Source organism: Paroedura picta, chromosome 3, assembly GCF_049243985.1.
Source record: "Paroedura picta isolate Pp20150507F chromosome 3, Ppicta_v3.0, whole genome shotgun sequence".
NCBI classification, from domain to species: domain Eukaryota; kingdom Metazoa; phylum Chordata; class Lepidosauria; order Squamata; family Gekkonidae; genus Paroedura; species Paroedura picta.
In genome coordinates, this window is record NC_135371.1 from 75,517,387 (window position 1) to 75,537,789 (window position 20,403).

Consider the following 20,403-nt stretch of genomic DNA (forward strand, 5'->3'; position numbering starts at 1 on the left):
ATTTTATTTTTTAACTTTCTGAAATCCCACTTTTTCCTCACATATCTATGGGGTAGCAAGATAAGTAGAGAGACAGCTTTAAGTTGGTTAAGTTGTTTAATATTCAGTCTTAAGATGCCATTTGAATATTTGTAAGGGGTGGCAGGTTACAGTAGATGAGCGATTGGGATGTGAGTGTCCTGCATAGTGCAGGGGGTTGGACTAGATGACCCATGAGTTCCCTTCCAACTCTATTATTCTATGATTCTATGACCTGTTTTTTTTAAGTCACTCAGTACCTTTTTATGACAAATCAAAATGACATAAAACAATATGCAAGCTTTTGAGTTCTCTAGAACTATTAATCAGACTGGATACTGGATATATATTAGACACCAAGCAGGGTCTTTTCTGCTTACGATCATTGTCATATGATCATTGTCATATTCATCAGTATTGTTGGATATGATAATTCTTTAATTGTCTATCCCAGCCTTTCTCAACTTTTTTGCCATTGAGAAGCCCCTGGAACATTCTTCAGGCTTTAAGAAATCCCAGAAGTGGTACAATCGTGCAGAATATGGTTGGGAAGCATAGCTGGGGGCCCTCTCCTTCCCACTCCTCCAGGCCCTTCATTATCAATTTTGGGAGAGGACGGTAAATCAACATGACAAATTGAAAAAAATATATAAAAAATTAATTAACCCCCACCCATTCGGGAAATCTTTGCAGTGCCATCAAGAAACCTCAAGGTTTCACAAAACCTTTGTTGCAAAATCTGGTCTATCCTGACTTGTTTTTTGGTGTTATTGGTTTAATTGATTGGTGTCACAAGAATTTACACAGTTAAATTATGTCCGCCCATTTCTGTCCTTGACTTACCTGCTCTAAGATCTTACTTAGAGCACACTGAGAGCTAGGCAATCGAGTACTACAGAACTTTCAACATGTGAATAAATGGGCAACTCTTTAGTTTTAATAATTATGTGGGCCGAGATGTTCAGAGTCAGCTGAGGGTACAAACTTCTCTAGTCAAATATGCTATTTGTGATTTTTCTTTTTTTGATCATACATGCCTATTATAGCGCTTCATATCTTTAAACCGCCCCGCGGTGCGGTGCGCCACGGACTTAATAATCGAGTAAGGGCTGTCTGGGAGGAGTTAGGGCGGGCCCTGTCCGGGATCGCGGCTCCTGATTGGCCCCTCTGAGTGCCCATCTCGGGCCAAGCAGCCAATTCGCGCGCCTCCCCACTCCAGCGCTCGGCAGAAGGCCCAGCCATGCTCCGGGGTGGGGTGGGGGCCTCTCCGGCTTCTCCCGGCCGCAGGATCGGCCTCACCGTGTCTATGACGCGGCGAGGCCGCTCCAGCGGCCGGGAGAAGGCTCCAGATGGCCGCCGGTGGGGGGGGCCTGCCGCCTTCTCCCGGCCCCTGGAGCACACGCGGCAAGGCTGCTCCAGCGGCCGGGAGAAGGCTCGACACCACTACCGTCCTAGCACCCATTTTATCCATGGTTAAAATGGGCTTTCTTTCTAGTTATTTTATAATTCTGTACCCCTTGGTATTCATATAATCTGGAATATTCAGAGCAAACATCAAGATATTGCCTAAGCTGCATCATCACAAAAATACTAAAAACTATGTGCTGTCTTTAAAACACTGAACGTAGAAAGTAGTAGTCAACAGCATACTGGAATGGGCTGTACACCTTTGGCCTTAATTGTGTCACTATTCATGTTTTGCTCACTATGTACCAGGTATATATGCAGTTAGCATCACCAGTGCTTTTAAACACAAATATTTTTGAATGCAGAATTCCAGTGAAAAGCTAGAAGAGATAAGAATGCCTTCTGAAATAAACAGTGCAAACAAATAGAAGAAAACAATAGAAAAGAAAATTGGAGATATGAAGAGAACGTTTCATGCAAAGATGGGTATGATAAGGGACCAAAATGGTAGACACCACACAGAATCAGAAGAGATTTTTTAAAGGTGGCAAAAGTATACAGAAGAATTATACAAGAGCGAGAGTAGTAAACGGGTACACATATCATAACGAGCTGAAACCACACCCACCACTAATTAACATATTTGCATAACCATGCCCCCTTATGTCACCGGAAGTGGCGTCATCATGCCCCGCCCTGTGCCCCATGCCCTGGAAGTGCCGCCATGTCACCATGCCCCCTTGACGTCACCGGAGGTGCCGTCAACATGCCCCACCCATGCACCCCTGACCCGGATGTGCCGCCATTACGCCACACACCTTCTGACGACACCGGAAGCGGTGTCATCATGCCCTCTGGCCCCTGCCCCGGATGTGCTGCCATTATGCCACGTGCACCCCCCTCCCTGGAAGTGATGGTGTCATGATGTGGATGCTGCACTTTGTGAGCAGCTTGAGAAAATATCCAAACGGCAGGACCTTGTCATCATGGGTGACTTCAATTTCCCAGATGTGTGCTGGGAAACTAACTCTGTGAAGCGTCCTCAGTCATGCAAGTTTCTGACCTGCCTGGCTGACAATTTCATTTATCAAATGGTAGATGAACCCACAAGAGGTTCAGCCATACTGGACTTAATACTGACCAACAGGCAAGAGTTGGTGGATGAGGTAAAGGAGGTGGGGACCCTAGGGGGAAGTGACCATGTCCTTATAGAATTCCTTTTGAGATGGGGAGCCAAGGAAGCTTGTAGCCAGACGCGGATGTTGGATTTTCATAGGGCAAATTTTAATAAACTCAGAGACATGATGAGTGTCATACCATGGACGAGAATGCTGGAAGGGAAGGGAGCATGTGAAGGGTTGGCGCTACTCAAACAAGAGCTATTGCATGCTCAATCAATGAATATCCCAGAAAGATGAAAACACTGCAGGAGCTCTAAGAAGCCTATTTGGTAAAAAAGGCAAATGCAAAAAAAAAAAAAAAAAAGGCAAAAAAAGTGGTAAAAAAGGCAAATGCCATTTTGGGCTGTATCAACAGAGGCATCACATCAAAATCACAAGATGTCATAGTCCCATTGTATACGGCACTGGTCAGACCACACCTGGAGTACTGTGGGCAGTTCTGGAGGCCTCACTTCAAGAAGGACGTAGATAAAATTGAAAGGGTACAGAGGAGAGCGACGAAGATGATCTGGGGCCAAGGGACCAAGCCCTATGAAGATAGGTTGAGGGACTTGGGAATGTTCAGCCTGGAGAAAAGGAGGTTGAGAGGGGACATGATAGCCCTCTTTAAGTATTTGAAAGGTTGTCACTTGGAGGAGGGCAGGATGCTGTTTCTGCTGGCTGCAGAGGAGAGGACACGCAGTAATGGGTTTAAACTTCAAGTACAACGATATAGGCTAGATATCAGGAAAAAGTTTTTCATAGTCAGAGTAGTTCAGCAGTGGAATAGGCTGCCTAAGGAGGTGGTGAGCTCCCCCTCACTGGAAGTCTTCAAGCAAAGGTTGGATACACACTTTTCTTGGATACTTTAGGATGCTTAGGGCTAATCCTGCGTTGAGCAGGGGGTTGGACTAGATGGCCTGTATGGCCCCTTCCAACTCTATGATTCTATGATTCTATGCCCTCACCTTCTGCCCCGGAAATAATTTCCACAGACCATGCTCCCGCCGCAAATGCAGCCATCTTTTTACACCCCTCGTGACAGCGTTGGAAGTGACTTGCAGCATAGACCAACCCTCCCTACTGCGTCACAACCAATGGGGATGACCAGGTACGGCCATGTGTTCCCTCTAGAAACACGCCCTGTCACCTCTGGCCAATAGCAAAGAGGCTGGGACAGCCCCCCCCCCACAAAGAAGTGATTTTAGGAAAGAAGCCACTTGTGCTAGCAGACACTCACCACGGCTCTTGCTGAAAACATACACACCACGGCTCTTGCTGAAAACATGGAGACTCCTAGCAGGCCCCTGATCCTCACCACCCCACCACCCATGCTGAGACCTAATGCTGCCATGAGGTGCCTGGTATTTAACCTCCCTACAGCAACTATGGGTAGCTTGGCCAAATGCCCTACAACTGCAGAAGTAAATGGCCTTGCAAACATAGAAAGTATTATGCTACCATCTTGGGGAACCCATCCTGTTACAGGCCATATTGCAGATGAGGCGGTCTTGGGGATACCCAATCCTTTGCATTGCATACACCGGAATCCTGTGGAGGAATCTGAAGATGAGGAAACTCAAAGGGACACAGAAAACGACGAGGCTTTTAATGAAACCATGGAAATGGAAAACAAAGCATTCACTCCAAAGGACACAGAACATGACGAGGCTTTTAATGAATCCATGGAAATGGAAGACAAAGCATTCAATGCCCAGGTAAACAGGTAAAAAAAAGTGTTTTTGTTTGTGGGTTGTATAATTAAACTAGGGAGTCCATTGAGGAGTTCTGTTACACTTACCAGTTGTTTATTATTCTGTTTGGACAGCTTGATGAGCGCTTTATCCAGGCTTTTGGCAATCTGCACATCGGTAACCCCGTTAACGTGAACCTCTCTTGCACATCGTGTTTTTGTACCAGTGTGACCCCACGTGAGAAGAAAAAGACAAAAACAAAAAACAAAAAAGGGGAAACTGAAGAGGAAGCTATAGTTTTGTTACAATAAAAGTGTTTGTTTTTTAGTCTTGTGTGGTCATTCTGGTGCTAAGAGGGGGCAGTGATGGAGATGCATGACAAAGAGGGAGTCTTAAGGCATATATATTATACACCTGGAGAAGTAGGGAGTTTTGGTGGCGTGAGCCCACTATTCCAAGAAGCCAAAAAGCATTGCAAAACTCTTACTCGAAAAAATGTTACTACCTGGCTTTCAGAGCAAGATGCTTACACTCTGCATAAGCAGGCCAGGGTCCGCTTTAAGAGAAACAAGACCATAGTTTCTGGCCTGGATGCACAATGGCAGGCTGATTTAGTGGACATGCAACAGTTTTCTAAATATAATGATGGCTACAAGTACATTTTAACAGTGGTTGACATACTCTCAAAATTTGCATGGGGCATTCCTTTAAAAGACAAGACAGGGGAGCGGGTGGCCAAAGCCTTTAAGGATAAATTTAAGAAGAATCGAATTCCTGCCAAGCTCCAAACAGATAAGGGGAAAGAGTTTTTAAACCAGGCTGTAAGCAGGGTGCTAAAGCAGCACGGAGTTCACCACTTTTTCACCCATAATGAAGTCAAAGCTTCAATCGGACCTTAAAAACAAAAATGTGGAGGTATTTTACTGCCAACAATATGTTCAGATACATTGACGTGCTGTCGCTACTCATACAAAGTTACAACCACAGTTTTCACAGAACTATCAGGGCCTGCCCTGTGGATGTAAACTCAACTAATGCACAGACAGTCTGGAAAAAGGTTTACGGAGATGAGAGAACAAATGAAAAGGAGGGAGAGAGGCCTTTCTTTAAAAAAGGGGACCATGTTTGAGTGTCTAAAAGCAAAGGACTTTTTGCAAAGGGATATGAGCAGAGTTACACGGGGGAAATATTCATAGTGGAACAGGTAATCCCAAGAGGACACAGACCTGTGTACTGGTTAAAAGATTATGCAGGAGATCCTGTCCTAGGGTCCTTCTATCCTGAAGAGTTACAGAAAGTTAAAACTAAAGGAGGCAGTGTATCGAATTGAAAAAATTTTAGCATCAAAAGGACGAGGCAAGAGAAAATACCAGCTAGTGAAGTGGTTAGGGTGGCCTGATAAATTTAACAGCTGGGTTCCTGCTTCTCAACTTTGTGAGCCTGCACCAGAAGAAAATGGCTGACAGCGGATTTTACATCACCCTTCCTAGCAATGCATGCACCACGGTTTTCCCACAGAACACTGCTTCTGCCTTTACCATCCGTCTAGCACGGCCAATTGACCTACCAGGGGCCTGGGATGTAGGGTTGGTGGAGATACAATATCCTCACAGCTGGTATGCTCTGAATGAAGATGCCGCCTTTACAATCCTCAATAAGGAGAAGCGCTGGACTTTCAAACTCCCCAGTGGCTATTATTCAAGCATTCCTGATCTGATTGAGAAAATCAACAGCCTTATAAAGTCTCACTGGCGACCCCCTGAACTGAGCCTGGAGTATGACAGAGTGCTTAGGAAGGTCACTCTAAAAGCGTCATCTACTTGCAGTTTTTCAGCTACTACAGAATTGTCACATATTTTAGGGTTAGTTCTGCATAAGCCTGCCCAAAAAGTACGCTTTACAGCGGACATTACAGGGGGTTCAACACATTGTACATTTACACAGACATTGTGGACCACCAAATTGTGGGTAATGAATATATACCATTACTGTGCTGTATTCCTGTCCATGGGGAGACCGGTGACTGTATCAACATCTATGACAAGCCTCATTATGTCCCTGTGAATAAGCAACACATAGATACCATCACTATTGAAATAAAGACTGACCAGAACAAGAACGTGTCGTTTCGTTTTGGTAAGGTGATTGTGAAGCTTCACTTTCGTCCTCGGAAAAGCCTGTTCTTTTAAGCTCACCAGGATGGTCATTATAAAAAGCTATGGAGACCCAGAACTTTATAGGAATTATTACAAGAACCAAGCCAGTTATGCTCTCCCTGGTTACCATGGAGCCCCGGTTATGTATGGGGCAGGGGTAGGGGGCATATTCCGGAGCCTTTTTCGAAAAGCTGTCCCTCTTTTGAGAAGGGGATTATTATTATTATTATTATTATTAGATTTATAGCCCACCACTCCCTTGCGGCTCGTGGCAGGTAACAATATCGCAAATCCCCATTAAAACCCCATAAAACAATAATAACATTGCCAATATTGCCGGCATGGCAAGAATGGCAGCTCAACTCCCCCCACTCCCTCCCACTACTAGCGGGTGGAGAGGAGGTCCTGATGATGTTTTGCTTCGGGTCTAGAACCCGAGTCCCCGGGGGAGGCATAGATCTATTATCAGCCCCGGCCTCAACCATAAACCTGGCGGAAGAGCTCCGTCTTGCAGGCCCTGCGGAACGTTGAAAGATCCCGCAGGGCCCGCAGCTCTCCCGGGAGCTCATTCCACCAGGTCGGGGCCAGGACCGAAAAGGCCCTGGCCCTGGTCGAGGCCAGGCGTGCTTCCCTAGGGCCGGGAACGACCAACAGGTTTTCACCTGCAGAGCGCAAGGCACTGCGAGGGGCATAGGGCGATAGGCGGTCCCTCAGGTATGTGGGTCCCAACTCGCGTAAAGCCTTGAAGGTTAGAACCAGAACCTTGAACCGGATCCGGGCAGCAATTGGCAACCAGAGCAGCTGCCTCAGCACTGGCTGGATGTGGGCCCTCCAAGATGTGCCAGTGAGGACCCTAGCAGCTGCGTTTTGCACTAGCTGAAGTTTCCGGATCAAGGACAAGGGAAGGCCCGCATAGAGCGAGTTACAGAAATCTATTCTGGAGGTGACCGTTGCATGGATCACTGTAGCTAAGTGTTCGGGGGACAGGTAGGGCGCTAATAGTCGGGCCTGGCGAAGGTGGAAAAACGCCTGGCCCGCTACTTTTTTGACCTGCGCCTTGAAAGTCAGGGAGGCATCAATGGCCACACCCAAGTTCCTGGCCTGGGACGTGATGGTGAGTTGCGTCCCTGCCAGGATGGGTAAGCGCGCTTCCTGGTCCTGCCCCCTACGTCCCAGCCACAGGACCTCCATCTTGGAGGGGTTGAGTTTCAGGCGACTCTGCTCGAACCATTCTGTCACTGCTTCCAAACATCTGGCGAATGGTTCCGGGGGGGAGTCCGGGAGGCCGTCCATGAGGAGATAGAGCTGGGTGTCATCAGCGTACTGGTGGCAACCCAGTCCAAAACTCCGTACCAGCTGGGCCAGAGGGCGCATAAAGATGTTGAATAATGTGGGGGAGAGGACCGCGCCCTGAGGGACCCCACAAGGGAGTCTATAGGAACGCGAGAACTCATCTCCCACTGCAACCCTCTGGGTCCGGTCCTGGAGAAAGGGGCGTATCCAGCGTAACGCTGTGCCCTGTATCCCCGTGCCGGCAAGGCGGTGGACCAACAGCTCGTGGTCCACGATGTCAAAAGCGGCCGACAGGTCCAGAAGAACCAGCACTGCCGGCCCGCCCTTATCCAGCTGGCGACGGAGGTCATCCAACAGGGCGACCAGCACCGTCTCCACCCTGTGGCCAGGTCGAAAGCCAGACTGATATGGATCGAATGCCGAAGTTTCTTCCAAGAATGCCAGGAGCTGGTCTGCCACGGCCCTTTCAACCATCTTGCCCAGGAACGCCAAGTGCGACACTGGGCGATAGCTGGCGGAGTCCCGCGGATCCAGCGTAGATTTCATCAGGAGAGGGTGAACTACTGCCCCCTTCAGCTGCTCAGGGAACTCCCCGGACTCCAGGGAGAGGTTGATAATATCCCTGAGCTGGCCTCCTATCTTCTGGGCGCCTCCTTTGAGGAGCCATGATGGACAGGGGTCAAGGGGGCAAGTGGTCGCCCTAACCGAGCCTAGCAACTTGTCCACTTCGGATAAAGAGAGCCGTCTGAAGCCATCAAACGTCACCTCCAAAGGCGGCCAACAGGCCTCCAGTTCGTTTACTGTATTAACTGTGGCGGGAAGATCGTGGCGGAGAGACGAGATTTTGTCCGCAAAATAGCTCACAAATGCCTCACGGCCGAGTTCCAATTTGCTATTATTTTGGCGCCCCTCAAGGGCGGTAAGGGATCTAACTACCCTAAATAATTGGGCCGGGCGAGAGCTTGCAGACGCGATTTCCGTGGCAAAAAATTCACGTTTTGCCACTTTCACCGCCATCTCATACGCCCTCATAAGCGTGTGATAAGATATTCTCGTAGCTTCGTCGCGAGTCTTCCGCCACACTCGCTCCAGTCGTCTCACTTCCCTTTTCTTCTCCCGTAGCTCCCCGGTGTACCAGGGAGCCCGTTTGAGTCGAGGGCAGAGAGGACGTTTAGGGGCAATCTCATCTATAGCAGCTGTCAGGCGGGACTGCCAGTCTGCCACCAAAGCCGCTAGTGAGTCGCCAGGAGGCATCGGGTCCCGCAGAGCATTCCGGAATCCAATTGGATCCATAAGTCTCCGCGGGCGGGCTAGAATGCACCCGCCGCCCAACTGGGGGGGGGGTGGTATCCTGAGCCGGGCCCGCAGGGCATAGTGGTCTGACCACGGCACAGCTAAAGCTGTATCCAGATCCACCTCTATCCCAGCGCCGAAAATCAAGTCGAGTGTGTGCCCGACGTGATGGGTGGGCCCGGCAACAAATTGCGAAAGCCCTAGTGTCGCCATTGATGACACCAGGTCTCCGCCATGGACTGAAGGGGGTGCGTCCGCATGGACGTTGAAGTCGCCCAGGATCAGAAGCCTGGGGTACTGCAACGCCCAGGCGGCCGCCGCCTCCAGCAGGCGGGGCAGGACATCTGGTGGCGCGTTGGGCGGATGGTATACCAACCAGATAGCCACACTCTCGACCGAGTCCCATCCAATACCGACACACTCCACTCCACTGATTTGAGCTCATAAAGCTCATAAAGCCCCATGTGAAATCTGCTGCCCGAAATCTTGCTAAAGACGTTGTAGGTCATGTTTCTGAAGCTGTTCTGAAAAGAGTGAGTCCACCTGGACCGCAAGATGGGTCAGGCCTCATGTACCTTCCAAGAAAGCAAGGGGTTAAAAGAAAAGCATCACGTGTGCAACTTACCGGACCCCCACAACCTGCTAAAAGGAAGGCTGTTAAGCGGCGGCCACCTCAGAAGCAGAAGGCAAAGAGAAGGGTAGGAAGACGACCTCTGAGCCCCGGAAATATATTTTAAACTGCAATGGCTTTTATTCACGACGGGTCACAAGAATGCACGAAATCTGAATTAGACGTTTTCCAAATAGCACCTATGCAAATTAGCATTGAGAGGTGCCTATATATTGAAGTCCCACCCCTAGCAGCATTGTCAGAAACAGTGCCACTCGAGTTTTTCATTGCTGGAAATGGTGAAGATTACCATTCAGGAAATGGAGGGAAGGACAGACCTCTAAAGAAGAGTACCTACAGGTTACTAGGCACTGTAGATCAATCATCAGAAAGGCCAAAGCTGAGAGTGAGCTAAGATTGGCCAGGGAAGCCCATTGTAACAAGAAAAGATTTTTCAGTTATGTGAGGAGCAAACGTAAAGTAAAGGAGGCAATAGGCCCACTGTTGGGTGCGGATGGACAAACTCTAACGAAAGATGCAGAGAAAGCAGAAAGGCTTAGTGCCTATTTTACATCTGTTTTTTCCCACAGGTCAAAGTGTTTAGGCACATCTAGAGATGGCCGTAGCCAAAGGATAGTGTCTGGGTGGCAGGTTAACATGGATAGAGAGGTTGTCGAGAGGCATTTAGCTGCACTGGATGAGTTCAAATCCCCTGGTCCGGATGAAATGCACCCGAGAGTACTCAAAGAACTTTCTAGAGAACTTGCACAGCCCTTGTCCATCATCTTCGGAACCTCTTTAAGGACTGGAGATGTCCCGGAGGACTGGAAAAGAGCAAACGTTATTCCAATCTTCAAAAAAGTGAGGAAGGATGAACCAGGAAACTACAGACCAGTGAGTCTGACCTCTGTTGTGGGGAAGATAATGGAGCAGATATTAAAGGGAGCAATCTGCAAACATCTGGAGGACAATTTGGTGATCATCTGGCTGATGGCGGGGGCCTAGAAAAATAAAGAGAATATTTACTTTAAACGTTTGATACTGTCCCTTTGGGTTTCTCCCCCCCTCCCTCCTCCTGCCCACCTCCACCTTTAGTGGCCATTTTTTCAATTTACCTGTGCTGAGGAATCCTCTGGTAAAATCAATGCCTGTGTATCTGGATATTCTTCCAGCAGCTTCTGCCACATTTCCTCACTTCCAGACATCATGTCTGCAGCTGCTTTGCCAAAATCCATGCGGCTCTGAGTCTCATGGTCAAAAACTGGTGATGGAAAATGGAGCTTGGCAGGAACATGCTCTTCATCCTCACTATCACTTATATATTGCCTTTTGGCATTAGGCCTCAACACCGGTGGTGGGGTGGTGAGGATCAGGGGCCTGCTAGGAGTCACCTTGTTCAAGTCCGTCTCATCTGCAGCATGGCCGGCAACATGATGGCTTTCTGAAGGTGGACAGTTAAATATCCGGCAACAATCAGGCTTGACCCTCGGTGCTGCTGTGGTGAGCATCAGGGGCCTGCTAGGAGTCTCTATGTTTTCAGCAAGAGCCGTGGTGTGTATGTTTTCAGCAAGAGCCGTGGTGAGTGTCTGCTAGCACAAGTGGCTTCTTTCCTAAAATCACTTCTTTGGGGGGGGGAGGGGGGCAGTCCCAGCCTCTTTGCTATTGGCCAGAGGTGACAGGGCGTGTTGCTAGAGGGAACACATGGCCGTACCCGGTCATCCCCATTGGTTGTGACGCAGTAGGAAGGTTTGGTCAATGCTGCACGTAACTTACAACGTTGTCACGAGGGGTGTAAAAAGATGGCTGCGTTTGCGGCGGGAGCATGGTCTGTGGAAATTATTTCCGGGGCAGAAGGTGGGGGCATGACACCATCACTTCCAGGGAGGGGGGGTGTACGTGACATAATGGCAGCACATCCAGGGCAGGGGCTAGAGGGCACTTCCGGTGTCGTCAGGGGGTGTGTGGCGTAACATGCCTCTGGTCAACATGCCCCACCCCACATGGGTGGGGCATGTTGATGGCACTTCCGGTGACGTCAGGGGTGTGTGGTTATGCAAATATGTTAATTAGTATACAAGGTGGTAGGCGTGGTTTCAGCTCATTATGATATGTGTACCCCTTTACTACTAGCGAGCTTAACATCCCTGATAACCACAATGGGGTAGTTACTAACCTGGAGCCAGACATCCTGGAATGTGAAGTCAAATGGGCCTTAGGAAGTCTGAGAAACAATAAAGCTACTGGTGGTGACAGCATTCCAGTTGAACTATTCAAAATCTTAAAAGATGATGCAGTAAAAGTGCTACACTCAATATGCCAGCAAATTTGGAAAACTCAGCAATGGCCACAGGATTGGAAAAGGTCAGTTTACATTCCAGTCCCAAAGATGGGCAATGCCAAAGAATGTTCAAACCACCGCACCATTGCACTCATTTCTCATGCTAGCAAAGTTATGCTCAAACTTTTACAAGCTAGGCTCCAGCAATATGTGGACCGAGAACTTCCAGAAGTACAGGCAGGATTTCAAAGAGGCAGAGGAACTAGAGATCAATGTTGCTAAATCTGTGTGCTATTGAAAAGCGCTGCAATCAAAAGCGGCAGGTCTTGGTAATGCACACGCCATTTCTATCGAAAAAAAGGGTCTCCTACTAACGCTGTTCTCGTAACGCACAAGTTTCCAGTCTTGCCGAAATTACAACAAAGTAGGTTATATTTTTCTGTGCTTCTTCCCACCCCTGGCCGTCAATCAAACAGAACAGCCAATTAACTGTTGTGTTCGTGCTTCCCTTTAAAAACTGTTTTTTAAAAACCCCCAAACACCTGTAGCAACGCATATTTGTTCATTCGATGTATCGGAATGACCTTTTTCGCTGGCGCAGGAGCTGGCGGTTAATGGTTTACAATGCTCTTAAAATTAAACCCACCCACCCACCCTGTGCAATTTCTGGCTGAAATTACAGGCAGTGGCGCTTATTTGTTGCTTTTGCCGGTTTAAAAATGTTGATCGCGACGCCGGAAGCTTGGGTGCGAGAGCTTAGGGAGGGACTTGCTTGCTATACTGAGAATGCAGATGTCTTTTTCGGATGTGTTGCAAGTTGTTCTCAAGAGTCTAGCGTTTTTTTAAGGGGGAATCCACTTTTGTGGGGGAATCCACTTTTAGGGGGGAATCCACTTTTGTGGATTCCACTTTTGTGGATTCCCTGAAAAGTGCTACAACAAAGCGATTTTTGCGGGAGTGTTGCAGGAGTTTTGCAGATTGTGTACGACGTCATGCGTAATGTTAAAAAAATAGCATTACACAATGGTAAGACTTCAGCAACATTAACGCTGTACAGAATGGCCCCAAGTTTTCCTTGGGGCTACTTTATATTGAAAATATTCTAGGGGGAAGAGGCCTTATCCCCATCACACCACGGTCCTGATCTGAATTGGGTCCAGAGAGGGAGAAGTGAAAAGGCCTACACAAAACCAAGAACTCGGTTCAGAACTACACATAATACTGGGTGTGCTGAACCCTTAGGCACCTGTCTCAAGCATTCCTTTTCACCCAGGCATTTAACTAGAGGTTACTGAGATTAGTCTTTATATTGTAACTAGCAATAAAGTCTGGCAAAAAAAATTCAACAGGCTCTAGAACAGCGGTCCGCAAGCTTCCGCTGGCCGCGGACCGCTGCGGCAAAATGGTGGGAGAGGGCGGACTGGGGGCCCGCGCGTGCGCGGCAGCCCCAGCGCAAACGCTCGTGCGCGGACTGCTGCGCACGTGCGTTTGCGCCCGATAGGGGCGCAAACGCGCGTGCACAGCAGTCCGCGCTTGCGCCGCCGCCATGCCGGCGGCCGCGACTTCCCCTCCCGGCCCCTCCGGGCCGCGAGCAAATCAGCCGCTAAAGCGGCCAATTAGCTTGCGGCTCGGCAAGCTTCTCTTCCCTCCCCTCCCGAAGCGAGAAGCTTACTGGGCTGCGAGCTAATCGGCCGCTTTGGCGACCGATTTGCTTGCGGCCTGGCGAGCTTCTCGCTTCGGGGGGGAGGGAAGAAGGAGCTGCGGCCCGGCGCCGAGGCCTTCGCAGCCCGGCGCCGGGCTGCGGCCCGCGGGTTGGGGACCACTGCTCTAGAAAACTGTTGCTGCTCAGGAGAAAGGTGGACACAAGCATGGTATACCGAAAAGCAAAGAAAATAAATAAATCCTTCCCTTAATACGTAGCACAATTCTATCTCAGCCTTCCTCCAAAGATCATAGAGCAGGATATAATGTCCAACCTTCCCTCATAACCCACCCCTTAAGTGTGTAAGACTGAAAGAAGGAAATGAAATAGTGGTCCTCACCCGAGGGTTTCTTTTCTTCAGTGGGGCGAAGTCATCCAGGTGGTTAGGTCACACCTCTGCTTGCTCAGGTAGGGCAAATTGTAATGTAAATTTGGACTGCTGCACCTCCTTGAGTGATCCCTGGGTGACCTCTTCTACCCGGTCATATGCAAGACCTGCTGCGTGAATGGTCACTTTTGCAGTCCTGTGTTATTTGTTCATGCATGTCTCACATGACCAAGACTGTGGTGCCACCATGGGGGTCAGAAGTGGATGACTTCGCCCCACTGAAGAAAATAAATCCTCAGGTGAGGATCACTGTTTCATTTTCCTTCAGTGGGGCCAAAATCATCCAGGTGGTAAGCTGTACCAAAGCTCACTCCAGGGTGGGAAGAGTCGGCCCAGTCCCGTCTAAGTGTTGCCACCCAGCAGATTTCTGTCACTGGAGCTCTGCTGGCGAAGATGGCTGATGTAGCTGCCATTCTAGTAGAATGTGCCGTGAGTCTTCCAGGGGGAACTTTCCCCTGGACCTCATAAGCCTTGGCAATGCATCGCCTGACCCAGAAGGCCACAGCTGTGGGTGAGATCTTCTTGCATATGTTCTGACACCCATGCGAAATGAAGAGTGTATCAGAGCAGCGGAAACGTGCTGTTCTGCGAAAGTAGATGCAAATCGCCCTGCAGACATCTAGCTTGTGTTGTGCCCGCTCATCTGGTGTGCATGGCTTGTGGCAATACGCTGGTAGAGTCAGTGGTTGTCTAGCGTAGAATCTAGAACTGACCTTGGGTATGAAGCTGGGATCTGTTCGTAGAATGACCTTTGTGAAGCAGCAGAGTTCCTTTCATGAGGACAGCACTGCCGTCTGGCCGAGTAGATAGGCACTAGGAAGGACACCTTCCATGACAGGATGTTCACCTCTGCCCTCTGGAATGGCTCAAATGGAGGTTTAGTGAGCACTCGCAGTACTACTGGGAGGCTCCACATGGGAAAACGATGCTGCACTGGTGCATCTGATTGCTTGGCGCCCTTCAGGAAGAGTCTGATATGTGATTTCTGAGACAGTGAACTCCATCCAGGCCTAAAACCGCATTGATGGCAGCCAGTTGATGTTTCAGGGTTGGTGCCTGGAGGCCTAGTTGCCGGAACTCCACAATGTCATGAGTGATGGGGCACAGGGGATTGATGTGCAACTTAATGACCCAGGTGTGGAAGGCCTTCCAAGTGTGACTGTAAATCCGTCTGGTGGACAGTTGCCTGGCCCTGAGCATGACTTTGACCACTCCCTGTGAGAATTCAAGTCTCTGAAGTGCACCCCTTTCAACTTCCAGGCTGTCAGCTGTAGCCGAGCTGGATCTGGATGTCTGACTGGTCCCTAAAGTAGCAGGTCTGAAAGGGTACAGAGGAGAGTGACGAGGATGATCTGGGGCCAAGGGACCAAGCCCTATGAAGATAGGTTGAGGGACTTGGGAATGTTCAGCCTGGAGAAAAGGAGGTTGAGAGGGGACATGATAGCCCTCTGTAAGTATTTGAAAGGTTGTCACTTGGAGGAGGGCAGGATGCTGTTTCTGTTGGCTGCAGAGGAGAGGACACGCAGTAATGGGTTTAAACTACAATGATATAGGCTAGATATCAGGATAAAAAATTTCACAGTCAGAGTAGTTCAGCAGTGGAATAGGGTGCCTAAGGAGGTGGTGAGCTCCTGACTGGCAGTCTTCATGCAAAGGTTGGATACACACTTTTCTTGGATGCTTTAGGATGCTTAGGGCTGATCCTGCGTTGAGCAGGGGGCTGGACTAGATGGCCTGTATGGCCCCTTCCAACTCTATGATTCTATGATTCCTAGGTCCTCCTGAGACGGCAGGCACCATGAATCTGTTTCTACCATTTGGTTCAGTTTGGAGAACCATGGTCATCTGGGCCAATGGGGCGCGATGACAATCACCTTGGCCTTCACTCACTAAATCTTGTTCAAGACCTTGCTTATCAGAGGCAGGGGAGAAAAGGTGTACAGAAGATCCAGGGGCCAGGGGTGTGAGAGAGCATCTTCCCCCTCCGCCCTGCTGTTGGGGAACCGGCTCAGGAACCGCAGTGTCTGGGTGATGCCGGTGGTTGCGAGAAGATCCAGGAGTGGTGATCCAAACGTGTGGGTGATCTGAAACACTTGTCGGTTGAGGCTCGACTCTCCAGGTCGATGTCCTGGCAATTCAGGCAGTCCGCTCAAGTATTTTGCAGGCCACAGAAATGTTCTGCCTTGAGACTGAGCAGGTGCCTTTCTGCCCAGTGCAAGAAGGCGACTGCTTCTTTGTACAGCACTGAAACTGAGAGCTGTGATTTCTAAGACTCAGCATCGGTTTCGCAATAACAAGTCATGTCAGTCCAACCTTATCTCTTTTTTTCCCCTTGCTGGATCAGGGGAATGCGGTGGACATAGTTTATCTGGATTTCAGTAAAGCTTTTGATAAGGTTCCACATGATATTCTTGTGCTGAGGCTAGCCCAAACGGTAGTGCCGTATATTGGAAATGTCGCCCTCCGTAGCAGAAGCACAGGTAGCATTTGGAGTCCCTGTGGATAGGCACGTGGAGTTATGCCTCCTTGAGATCCAGGAAGATGAGCAAGTCCCCCGCCTGTAAGAGTTGCCGTATGGTGCAAAGATTCAATATGAAAATGTCGCTTCCTTACCCAGAGATTGAGTCCCTTCTCCATTCTCCTGAGTTCTTGGGTACGATGAAAAGTATGGAATTAGACCCCCTTGAAGTGTTAGACCCCCTTCCTCCACGTGCCAAGTTCTATCCTGTAGCCCTCTGAGACCACAGATAGGACTGAAGATAGGACCACAGAAAGACCACTCTATCTGAAGAGCTCAGACAACTGAGAGGATGTGGAGAGAGCTACTGGGGAGAGTTGCTGCTGACCAGGTGAGGCTATTGTGCTGCCTGGGTGAGGTGATTGCTGGGTAATTGTTGGGAGGCTTAAAAAGGGCTGCTCCTCACCAGAGGCGAGAGACAAAGGGCTCTTGGCCTGTAGCTCTTAGCCTGGGGTTCTTGGCCGAGCAATTAGAATCAGTAGATTATATCAGTAGATTATATTTCCCTAGTACTTTCACTGCCTAGACATTACAATGGACCTCCAGGACACTCATCCCATCATCTGCAGTGAGTGTGACATGATTGCCTTCCTCCTAGAAGACAAGATGGACTACAGCTGCCCCAAGTGTAAGCTAGTAAGACTTTTGGAGGAAAAGATTATGGGATTAGAAAACAGAATTATTACTCTGACCCAAAGTAAGGAAGGGGAGGAGTTCATAGACCAGAGCCCTGCAACTCGGAATAAAGACAATACAACTAGTCCTGAATAGGATAAGGAGATTGACCACAATAGGGAGCCTCTGCAGACAGTTCGGAAAAAGACTCAACGGTGAAGAGCGAGACAGTTCTCGGGGCCTTTGGAGCTCCAGAATAGATTTCAGGCCCTTGCAGAGGAGGTGCAAGGGTCAACAAGGGAAGAGGTCCCAAAACAAAGTCCAAGACAAAGGGAAGAGGCCACGGGGACAGAAGGAAATGGAGTTGAGAAGAAAAAAAAAAGGAGAGTACTGGTAATTGGAGACTCCCTGCTAAGAGGAATGGATCGCCATGTGGCTGGGCCCGACCCCCTAACCTGAGAGGTGTGTTGCTTGCCAGGGGCAAAAATTAAAGATGTTTCAGAACGGCTGCCCAAACTCCTCAAATCTACGGATCGCTACCCATTTGTGATGGTCCATGTGGGAACGAATGACATGTCCCTGAATACCATCGCTCCTATTAAAAAAGACTATCAAGATCTGGGGAGGAAGCTCAAGCAAATGGGGGCACAAGTGGTATTCTCTTCAATCTTGCCTGTCAAGGGAAGAGGAATGCGTCGGGAGAGGAAGATAATGGAGATGAATCAGTGGCTGCGTAGTTGGTGCTGGCAGGAGAGATTTGGTTTCTGGGACCATGGGATAGGCTTTCTTGAGGAAGACCTACTAGCACCTGATGGACTGCACTTATCAAAACTGGGGAAGAATGTGTTTGGCAGGAACCTGGGGAGATTCATCAGGAGAGCTTTAAACTAAAGCTACTAGGGGAAGGAGACGATCAACATAGGGAGTGTATGGAAGGAAAACGATCGGAGGCAGCCCAACCGGCAAGGCCAGCTCATAGGGAACCAAAAGTAAAAGGATTCAGATGTCTTTATACTAATGCCCGAAGCATGGGCAATAAAAAGGAAGAGCTGGAACTTCTCATGCTGATGGAAAGGTATGATCTAGTAGGCATCACAGAAACTTGGTGGAATGATTCTCATGACTGGAATGTAATGGTGGATGCATATGAACTGTTCAGAAAAAACAGAATAGATCGAAGAGGTGGAGGAGTGGCACTGTATGTGAGGAAAGGGCTTACCTGTCAGGAAATTCTAGTGAAGGAGAGCATATCTACAGTGGAAAGCATCTGGGTGAAAATAAGCGAGGGGAAAACAAACACTGTGGTGGTTGGTGTCTGCTACCGACCGCCTGACCAACGAGAAGATGTGGATGCTGCACTTTGTGAGCAGCTTGAGAAAATATCCAAGCGGCAGGACCTTGTCATCATGGATGACTTCAATTTCCCAGATGTGTGCTGGGAAACTAACTCTGTGAAGCGTCCTCAGTCACGCAAGTTTCTGACCTGCCTGGCTGACAATTTCATTTATCAAATGGTAGATGAACCCACAAGAGGTTCAGCCATACTGGACTTAATACTGACCAACAGGCAAGAGTTGGTGGATGAGGTGAAGGAGGTGGGGACCCTAGGGGGAAGTGACCATGTCCTCATAGAATTCCTTTTGAGATGGGGAGCCAAGGAAGCTTGTAGCCAGATGCGGATGTTGGATTTTCGTAGGGCAAACTTTAATAAACTCAGAGACATGATGAGTGTCATACCATGGACGAGAATGCTGGAAGGGAAGGGAGCATGTGAATGGTGGGTGCTACTCAAACAGGAGCTATTGCATGTTCAATCAATGACTATCCCAGAACGACGAAAACACTGCAGGAGCTCTAAGAAGCCTATTTGGATGAACAGAGAACTTCAAAAGGAACTAAGAAAGAAAAGGAAAATGTTCAGGAAATGGAGGGAAGGACAGAGCTCTAAAGAAGAGTACCTACAGGTTACTAGGCACTGTAGATCAATCATCAGAAAGGCCAAAGCTGAGAGTGAGCTAAGATTGGCCAGGGAAGCCCATTGTAACAAGAAAAGATTTTTCAGTTATGTGAGGAGCAAACGTAAAGTAAAGGAGGCAATAGGACCACTGTTGGGTGCGGATGGACAAACTCTAATGGAAGATGCAGAGAAAACAGAAAGGCTTCGTGCCTATTTTACATCTGTTTTTTCCCCACAGGTCAAAGTGTTTAGGCACACCTAGAGATGGCAATAGCCAAAGGACAGTGTCTGGGTGGCAAGTTAACATGGATAGAGAGGTTGTCAAGAAGCATTTAGCTGCACTGGATGAGTTCAAATCCCCTGGTCCGGATGAAATGCACCCGAGAGTCCTCAAAGAACTTTCCAGAGAACTTGCACAGCCCTTGTCCATCATCTTCGGAACCTCTTTAAGGACTGGAGATGTCCCGGAGGACTGGAAGAGAGCAAACGTTATTCCGATCTTCAAAAAAGGGAGGAAGGATGACCCGGGAAACTACAGACCAGTGAGTCTAACCTCTGTTGTGGGGAAGATAATGGAGCCGGTATTAAAAGGAGCGATCTGCAAACATCTGGAGGACAATTTGGTGATCCAAGGAAGTCAGCATGGATTTGTCTCCAACATGTCCTGCCAGACCAACCTGGTTTCCTTTTTTGACCAAGTAACAGGTTTGCTGGATCGGGGAAATTCGGTTGATGTCATTTATTTGGATTTTAGTAAAGCTTTTGACAATGTTCCCCATGATGTTCTGATGGATAAATTGAAGGACTGCAATCTGGATTTTCAGATAGTCAGGTGGATAGGGAATTGGTTAGAGAACCACACTCAAAGAGTTGTTGTCAATGGTGTTTCATCAGACTGGAGAGAGGTGAGTAGCGGGGTACCTCAGGGCTCGGTGCTTGGCCCGGTACTTTTTAACATATTTATTAATGATCTAGAGGAGGGGGTGGAGGGACTACTCATCAAGTTTGCAGATGACACCAAATTGGGAGGACTGGGAAATACTCCGGAAGATAGAGACAGAGTTCAACGAGATCTGAACACAATGGAAAAATGGGCAAATGAGAACAAGATGCAATTTAATAAAGATAAGTGTAAAGTTCTGCATCTGGGTCAGAAAAATGAAAAGCATGCCTACTGGATGGGGGATACGCTTCTAGGTAACACTGTGTGTGAACGAGACCTTGGGGTACTTGTGGATTGTAAACTAAACATGAGCAGGCAGTGTGATGCAGAGGTAAAAAAGGCAAATGCCATTTTGGGCTGTATCAACAGTG

The 20,403-nt window shown here is 48.7% G+C and overlaps 2 protein-coding genes across 4 annotated transcripts in view; both read left to right on the plus strand.

Annotated features, from left to right (window-relative positions):
* FAXDC2 (fatty acid hydroxylase domain containing 2) overlaps nucleotides 1-20,403 on the plus strand; it is a 78,189-nt gene that overhangs the window by 54,248 nt on the left and 3,538 nt on the right. The gene's annotated exons all lie outside the window — the stretch shown is intronic.
* LOC143832275 (uncharacterized) lies at nucleotides 10-5,251 on the plus strand. 3 transcript variants are annotated; one of them, XM_077326457.1, is made up of 3 exons: nucleotides 10-1,911; nucleotides 4,074-4,303; nucleotides 4,414-5,251. In XM_077326457.1, the coding sequence occupies exons 1-3, from the start codon at nucleotides 1,884-1,886 to the stop codon at nucleotides 4,588-4,590; spliced, it is 435 nt and encodes a 144-aa protein (XP_077182572.1). In that variant the 5' UTR covers nucleotides 10-1,883; the 3' UTR covers nucleotides 4,591-5,251. The 3 variants fall into 3 exon arrangements, with proteins under 3 accessions (XP_077182572.1, XP_077182571.1, XP_077182570.1); XM_077326456.1 differs by lacking the exon at nucleotides 10-1,911 and having other exon boundaries at nucleotides 3,328-4,311; XM_077326455.1 differs by lacking the exon at nucleotides 10-1,911 and having other exon boundaries at nucleotides 3,328-4,303.